This window comes from Poecilia latipinna, unplaced genomic scaffold (assembly GCF_001443285.1).
Source record: "Poecilia latipinna isolate Pla-1442-1.1 unplaced genomic scaffold, P_latipinna-1.0 Scaffold2031, whole genome shotgun sequence".
In the NCBI taxonomy this organism is placed as follows: domain Eukaryota; kingdom Metazoa; phylum Chordata; class Actinopteri; order Cyprinodontiformes; family Poeciliidae; genus Poecilia; species Poecilia latipinna.
The window spans coordinates 72667-81328 of NW_015114647.1; the positions used below are offsets into that span (position 1 = coordinate 72667).

Consider the following 8662-nt stretch of genomic DNA (forward strand, 5'->3'; position numbering starts at 1 on the left):
ACAGCCATAACATTATGATTTTTTACAAGTGTATGTACACTTTTGACCACAACTGTACATATGTATATAATTAATCCTTGGTGTAAAATATGGTGTATATTATGTAACTGAAGGATTTATCAGTCCATCCAGGATTTTGCGATTGTTTTTGTGATTTTTTTTGCAATGTGAATTGAATTTTATTTTTAAATATTTGCAAGGAATTTTGTGAAATTTGCACTTATAAATAATAGAAAATGCAAATTTTTGTTATTTGCCATATTGATCACAGACTATCACTTCACATCAAGTAAGGCTGAGGCAGAAGTGTAGAAGAAATATGAAATACTGCCACCTGCTGGTGGGAGTGAGAAATCATTTAAACTCAATGTTTTTGAGGAAAATCTGACAGAAAACTCACAGTTATGCATTAGCATGAAAAAAATACAGGGCTCTGTTGATTTTCCGTGAATCTCCATAACTGTGGAAGACTTTATACTCATCTAGCAGCATTAAACCTGCAGGGCGCGGGTTACGGCTCTCTCCTCACCTCCACCACCGAGTTGTTGTTTAGCTTCCACTTGTTGCCCGACAGCACCGGTCTGCCGTCGATGTAGATGGGTCGCCTGCCCTCGTTAGCTATGAAGAAGTCTCCATTATTCTTCAGTTTAATTATTCCTGCCAAGACAAACAAGTCACTGTTAGCTCTGTCACCACGACCTTTAAGAGAAAAAATGGGATTTTCACATCACTTACGTTCAATTAAACAAATGATGCTCATATTTAGAAGCACAAATGACTCATCTTTCAACGTTTTTCCATTCTGTCTGTCGTTTCTAGCAACCATCATGACATTTTAATTGTTTCTGGCATAACAAGTAGAAATAGCTCACCTTGCTTTCTGGATATTTTCCAAGCGGGTCCCTCTAGTGACAGATCGACGTCTATCTGCTTGTCCTTCGTCGCTCTGCCCAGTGTAATCTGAACGAACACAGTTCTTAAGTCTCACAGCATAAGAACTTATAACAACAAGAGCTTTCAGAAGCGTCTTCCCACCTCTCTTGACCTCATGAGGTATCGCACCATTCGTCCTCGTAACGCTGCCAGTGTCTGATTGTCGAAGTCGGGCATGCTCATCCCTGGAGGTGAAGGACAAAAACGAGTTCTGCGTGTTTAAATTAATCAAAGCAATTTAGCATTTACATCTTTCTTCTTCTTTGTAAAGGCAACCAAAACATTTAACGTGTAATTCTGTAACTTTACGATCAAAAAGTTCAACGTATTTTATTGGGATTTTATGCGATAGACCAACATGAAGTATAATAGTTAAGAGGAAGAAACATGATACATAGCTTTTGAAACTTTAACAAACAAAAGTCTAAAAAGATGGATGAGCATTTTTAATCAAATTCAAAACTATATTTTATTTTATTTCTATTTATTTCTGAGTCTTGTTTCTGGCTGGTAGCTCAAATGATACGTAACCAAAACTTTAGCTGATGCTGGCCTCACTTGGAGCATCATCTTCCTTTCACTCCATCACTATGTTTTATTTTGGTTTGGTTTTAAATAGAAAATCTCACCAAAAGCCACCTACCTGTGATGCTGTCCACCAGGACCTGCCACCGAGGCAACTCCTGCTCCAGCTGTCTGATCTCCCGTTTCTGGTGACGGTCTGAAATCATCAGCTCTGAAGGGAAACGACAACAGAAACAATTTCACAAAGGAGAAACAGCTCAACTATATGCAGCTTTCCAAACATCTCAGTCATTTGCGTTCTGTTTGATATATAAAATACTAGAGTTCACTTTCAACTTATAACAACCATTTTGACAGAAGGTGGTGCTTTAAATATGTGATGTGCAAAAACAAACTGGAATGAAGGACAGACAACACTGGGATCAAGGGTATTCTCTAGAAATAATTATAAGAGAAGAAATGTACCAAAGACACAAAGTATCCGTCAATAGCGGCTGTCAGCAGAGAGGCGCAAATATTTACTTCCTTATCAAAAGGTGAAGAAATAGCTTGGACTGATGTAACGTTAGACAAGAGAGCCTCTGACAAAAAACAATATTTTATCTCTCCAGCTACAATGAACTGAGCAACTTGATGTCTCACCGTGTTCCAGCACCTCGTCTCTGCTGTCCCTGCATGGAAGAAAAACAGCAGCAGCTTTTAGTAGCAGAAGTAAAGCAGCACCCGAGGAAGCATATTACATATGAAAAAGTCATTTTAATTTCTGCATTTAAAAACACACTCACTTTAATTTCACATCATCAACCATCTGCTCTGCATCAGAGAAGTTGAGGACTTGGTCACCTTTAGGAAGGGGCTGAACTGCAGGACAAAAATCAGACGACTTGGCTCAAGTGTTTCACTGAAATCAACAGGTTCTGATAATAATTATCTTATATTTATTATGTTTTAAGACATCAGGCTGTCCATTAAAATAATATCAGCGAAGACAGCAGTTTGCATTTTTCCTTATTTGGTTAATGTCGCTGCATGAGTCGAGCTGAATCAACTAAAACTGCACCAGAATTTGAACGTTTTAGACTGAAATGATCGGCCGACCGAACTCACCGCTCTGGTCGTCTAGCAGGTAGTACTGCTTCAGCAGCTGCCAGTGAACCATCAGGCTCTTGGGGGTGCGAGACGGGTGAAAGATGCCTGGGTGTTTGCTCAGAAGCTCCTGGAAAACGTCCATTTTAGGCTGACTGGTCTGTTTAGAAAGAAGCGGCATGTGAATGAAACATAAATCTAAAATCAGAAGTCTTTGTTTCTGCAGGTAAACAAATGATCAGCGGGTCTAATCTGTGAAAGATGGATTGGTTGCAGCCTGCAGGATCCGTAATCTGACGAATACGGTACGATTTTGCAAGTTGAACAATCATACAGATGTTACCTTGAAACTTCCAACATACGAGAACATTTCTACTGAAAAATGTTCGTGTTTAATTAGCAAGAAATTCACTAAATTAACAAGAGATCCTGGCAAAGGATTAGGAAATGTTGGCAGCCTTTTAAAGAGGTAAAGGCTCCATGTTCTGTAGAAAATACACACAGCTGTTAGTGTTTGTAGCTGCAGTGAATTAAATGATTCAAACTGTGAAACAGAGTTTTCTTTTTTTATATACATAAAACTGGACACTGCTGTTTAATCTGAGGTCAACTTATAGAGGACAATAGAATATCTTGTGACTTTTACATTTTGAGGTTTATAAAACAAACCTGTCTTTTAAAGCAGTAAATCTGACATAGAGTAGATAATGGTTTTAGTTTTATTTATAGATCCATCCGTCCCATGATCCTAATGGGTTTACTGCTAATTTGGTTTTCACTGATGCAGAGACAGAAATTGTTTCACTTTTACTAAACGTTTTATTAAAGCCGTCACATTTTGAACTCATCCTGAAAGTAGAAAAAAAAAAATCTTTAGTCATTAATAGCTTTTACAGAGAAATAAGAATCGACTATAATCTGGCTCAGCAGGTCAAAGCTTCGCAAAATCAGTAATCAGAAATCTAACATGAAACTTCAAATATATTTCATATTCCTGAAGTTTCAGACAACAGAAAAATAAAAACTGAGCGGTCACAAAACAAGTAATTTGTTACTTACTGAACCAATCTTGGCCAGCAGCGCCTGCTCCCCCTGACTGAACAGAGCTTTGCTTTGGATTGCTGCGATTGCCTCTGGGTGAAGCTGCCGCATGGCCTGCCATGCCAACCTGATGGAGAGACGCAAAAACGGCAACGTGCTTAGAAAAATCCATGAGGGAGAAAGGATAAAACCACAGAACCAGACGAAGCTCCTACTTGGAGATGACGGGGTCGTACAGCAAAGCGTACCACCTCTCTTTAATTTCCCTCAAGGTGAAGCGGCAGCTGAACTTCACCCCCAGATGAACTGAAGTTAGGTCACTAGTCTGGACACAAGGGACGACACACAGACATAACGATGAAGAGTTTCACTCACCAGTGTCGCATCATAACAGAAAATAACTAAAAAAAAAATCGATCATACAGGAGAGATTATTGGTTCTGAACAGAGTTTTTTGTGCTCACCTGTAGCACAGCATTTATTAGCAGAAGGTCGTCTGTGGGTTTCCAGCGACCCAGATCTTTAGTCATATGTAAAGGCTGCTTGGTTTTCTTCACTCTTTTGGGCAGAGGTGAAGGGTTTAGCATCATGGCGAGAGGCGGTGTGAGTGCAGTTCCTGATTTTGTCACCTTACAACAACAACAACAACAAAAAAAAAAAAAAGAAAAATACATCAGTATAACTATTTCATATTTTTCCATTTCTTGACAATCTAAAATTTTGTACCTTTTTCTTTTCTATAGGCGAAGGTTCACTGCCCAAACAGCGAATAGGCTCCATGACAGGAGGCCCTTTGACTCGACTGGACGACTTCACCAGGCTGCTCTCCACCAGCTCATCGTCAAACTTCTTTCTTTTTATTGACCTTTGGTTGCAGAAACATTAATGAGAAATGGAGACATTCTTAAATGCAGCATGATGGCATCATTTCTGTGTAACCTAACAGTACCTGGATGAACTTCTCCTCTTGGGAACGCCGACTCCAAATGCTTGTGTTGCCGTCCTTTTCACATCTTTCACTCCAAGCGACTCTTCATCCTCTGACCGGCTCTGAACACCAGACACCCCCACTGATGCGCCGACCCCTGGGTCACCGGCCTGCATCTCTTCATTCACTGGAGGAAGCATATTGGAAATCTGCTGCAGCATTTCGCTAAATACATTGTACTGTGGATGAGGGGGATATTCAGAGTTTCCCCAATTTTTTGCTGAGCATTTTTTATACTTTTTACTGTTTTCAGAATGAAATCTTTGCTCATTTTTACATCTTGGTGAATTATCCTCTTAAAGATGTTATTTTTCTGCTCTGCATTTCATTCTTATTCATATCCCTTGATTTTGCAGTCTTTTGTTGTCCCCGTCTCAACATTTTGCTGTCATCAAATAGAAAATTATATTATTTTTTTTGCTACCGTAGTACAATTTTCTAGCTTTTATTCACAATGCCTCATTGTGAATAAAATATGGGTTTATAATATTTAAATACCACAACATTCTTTTTAATTGACATTTTCAACAAAGCCCAAACTTCTTCTGAATCGGGATTGTAGATTTAAAAACAAAGATTTTTTTGTTAAATTTTTAATTTTTAGATAAATTTTTAATAATGTGATTTTTTTAGACTTATAGACTGATTTTTTATTTCCTTTTTAAATGTAAAATAAACCATTTATGGTTATTTTATCAGAAGGACATTTTTGCCTTGGCTCCTATTAAATAAAATTAATCTACAGCTGCAAAACCAGTTGAACCTGTTTGGTTGATTTATTCATTTTGTTTTTTTGGTACTGCTGTTTTATGAAAAGAAAGAATCACAATGTTGATTTTATATTGATTTTCATCAACTTTTGTAACAAGAGAATAAGATACTTTATTCATCATATCAAGGCAAGTTGAGTAATTTCTATATTTAGCACACATTTGTAGCTTAATGACCGAAAAGGGGCCAAACAAACAAGAAAAACAACAACAAAAAAAAAACATCCACTGTACTGTCGTTTTATTACGGGGTAATTCCTATGCTGATGTTCTCAGTCCAATAGTCTTTCGATGTAAAATCATTACTCTATTCTGGTTCATTTTTGGTCAAAGTGATTATTTACCAGTGTAAAAAGGATAAAGATTCCCTTCTCGCTCTAAAGCCCCGACTTTCAACTTATACTACAAGGTGAAGTAATATTACAAATACAGGTAGGATAAGAATATATGTTATATAACTTGAAATTCTATAAAGCAGTACCACTGTTTACACCTTTTTACACTGCAAATTCATATTTTGCAGATAAATGTTCATTTTTGGACAAACTAAGTACTGAAAACTAGCGAAAGTACAAGAGTAGAAATTAGTTGAAGGTGTCTTATGTGGACTTACAGTTAATAATTTTTCATTCACAATAATTAATTGATGAGATGTTTGTAGCTTTGTACTTCCTTTGTTTACATGCGATGCTAGTTTGAGGCCTTTTTCTGGTTTTTTAAAAGGTGGCATAAAGTTACACAATAACATAAAAAAGCAAAATGTTAACCGAGGACAACATTTAACAACAGTCTGATTGGCTGCATAACAAAAACACCAGAGTGGTTCTTTTTAACGGATCATGTTAGCTAAGCTAACACAGTCATCCTGCGGTAACGAGCGCTTCTTTCCAAGCTAGGAAGGCTAGCTCTGCTATCTTATCACTCACCTTTTATATGTAGCTCGGTGTCAGTCCCTTACAAATCCCAAGTTCAATTTATTCTTAATTAATCCTCTTTTACAAAACTACCTTGAAACATTTAACGTCCAACTAGTTAGCATTAGCCGCTCGGCTACATTCATGTTTTCTTCCTGGTTTTCTATTTGGGGAAACGGTTTGGCAAACAGCCTTAAGATGCACTACCGCCACCTTGCGGACCGGACCGAAACAGACCCGGGCTGCCTTAAAACGCACTTTCTGTTCACGCAATGCACACAATAAAGGTTTGTGTAATTCGTTGTAAAATAATAAAAAATATATGTATTTATAAGTTATATTTGTTGCAAGTTGGCAAAATGTTGTTTCCAAATGGTTCGTAATCCTCTTTATTTTATTCTCCAAGATATTTTCCAGTGTTTTTACTCTTTTACATCATTTTTATTTTTAAGTAAAGAATAAAATTTTTGTACTTCTCCATCTCAAAAAACAAATTAAAGTAGTAGTAGAATTAAAGTACACAAATATATATTCTCTTTGAAAAGCATACATGGAAATTTTAATAATTAGAACTTAAAGGAATTAAAGAATAAAAGAAAGAAAAACAGAGGATTTTCAAGTCTGAGAAAGATATTGTCATAGCCATTTTTGTACTGTTTTACTGCAGCAATGGAAGGAAGTACATTTTATTGGCTTGTATTATTAAAGTATGCATATGTCTCTTGGTTTTTCCATGACACCTTCAGATTCAAATAAAACATGTCAAATGTTTTGTCTAGACTTGGCTCAAACACGTTTTAAGATTCAAAAACAAAATCCCAAGTTTTTCGTTTCGAAATAGGGCCATAAGCCGTTTGAAAGAAGATTGAAATAAATATTTTTGTGTTGATGTCTGTGGCATCCTATTCATGTATTTGTTGCAAGTTCAGAAGACCACCAAAACTCAGTGACAGCCAGAAGATGGGGCATTTTTTCCTCTCAGATGTCATGGCCACAGGAACATGTTGTTGCAGCAGAAAGGGAAGGTCCCTGTCTTGATCGAGATCCTCAAGATTTTTTCCTGGTCAGCGGTTGAACAGGCGGCTCTGGTACCGTAGTATTCTTTTTCCAATCAAACAAACAACATAAACTGTGTTCACAGTGCACTGGTGAACAGGAAATGTCAAAAACACAGACATCAACTTATGTAACTCTAGAAATGCATCTCTGTAATGCTGCATGATGTATAAGCTCTCCTTAACTTGGTGAAGCTCTGCCTCCTAGTTCTCCTTGCTGACTACATAGACATGTAATATTAGCATAGTCTGTTTTTTGATAATTGTTTCTGAAACTTCTCAGTGGAGCCTCAAACATTTTATTGCAGAATTGACTAATAACTAACATCCACTGGTTTATGGGATGTGAAATTAGATCTAGATCAACAATCATTTCCTGTTTTTGAAATCATTTTTATTTTTTTTTGTGGGGTGTTTTTGGTGTCTGATCCAGGGAGCGCTATAACATCCCAACTGATCCCCCTCGAGCCGCCACTAAACTTCAGGACATTTTAAAAAGTAAAATATGAAAGTGGCAGGAATCCATTTTCAGTCCCTGCTCACTGGTCCCCAAAACTAAAATCCGGAGTGAGAAATTGCTTTTACAAGTCACCGGATTGATAAACACATTCCCTCTACGTGTAATTTAATGTTGGTATAAATCCAGCTGTTGTCAGGTTGGTTCAAAAACATCATTGAACAAGATGTAATGAACAAAATCACAGCAAGTACATATGAGTAAAGTGAAAGCTGAGGTTCTCCACAAGATTTCATCCCATAGAGCTCAACTTAAACCATTTTTCAAATATAAAACTGCAAACTACCAGGACATGACCGTCCAACGAAAAGCAGCCCATGGTAGCTCTGGAGGAGCTGCATAGATCTGCAGATCAGGTGGAAGAATATGACAGTCACTCTAAGGGTTGCACTTATAGAGAAAAATGACTTGAAGACCTCCATTAAATGTCCTCTGCAAAAATGTGAGAGAAAGTGATCTGGTCAGATGAGACCAAAATGTAACTTTCTGGCTTTCTTGCAAAACAACCAGAGACACAATGGTTTCAATCAAAGCAAATGTATCCATTAGAATGGCATAGTCAAAAGTACAAATATAAATCTAAGGATCCACAATCTGTGGAAAGACTTAAAAGCTTCTGATTCTGTAGAAGTTGAAAGCTGAAAGAGAAACACCCAGAGACTTCCAGCTGAAATGCAGCACAGGACGGATCTGCAGAGGTTTAACTCAGGCAGCCTCAATAAAGATGCTTTCCACATTTCTCATACTTTTATTTGCAAAAAAAAAAAAAAAAAAAAAAAAAAAAAAAAACCCTGAAAAGTTTTTTTTTAACTAAAAAAAAAAAACCCCAACTC

The 8662-nt window shown here is 37.2% G+C and overlaps 1 protein-coding gene across 1 annotated transcript in view; it reads right to left on the reverse strand.

Annotated features, from left to right (window-relative positions):
* Positions 1–6444, reverse strand: part of mcrs1 (microspherule protein 1) — an 11838-nt gene extending 5394 nt beyond the window's left edge. The window contains exons 1-13 of the mRNA XM_015016527.1: positions 6270–6444; positions 4535–4700; positions 4312–4450; positions 4050–4214; positions 3801–3910; positions 3604–3712; positions 2566–2704; positions 2244–2319; positions 2101–2129; positions 1577–1669; positions 1036–1118; positions 873–960; positions 530–657 (exon numbers count right to left, since the gene is read on the reverse strand). Of these exons, the coding sequence (XP_014872013.1) occupies positions 530–657; positions 873–960; positions 1036–1118; positions 1577–1669; positions 2101–2129; positions 2244–2319; positions 2566–2704; positions 3604–3712; positions 3801–3910; positions 4050–4214; positions 4312–4450; positions 4535–4689 (1314 nt within the window). The 5' untranslated portion in view covers positions 4690–4700; positions 6270–6444. The remainder of the gene's footprint in view (positions 1–529; positions 658–872; positions 961–1035; positions 1119–1576; positions 1670–2100; positions 2130–2243; positions 2320–2565; positions 2705–3603; positions 3713–3800; positions 3911–4049; positions 4215–4311; positions 4451–4534; positions 4701–6269) is intronic.
* Positions 6445–8662: the final 2218 nt, after the last annotated feature.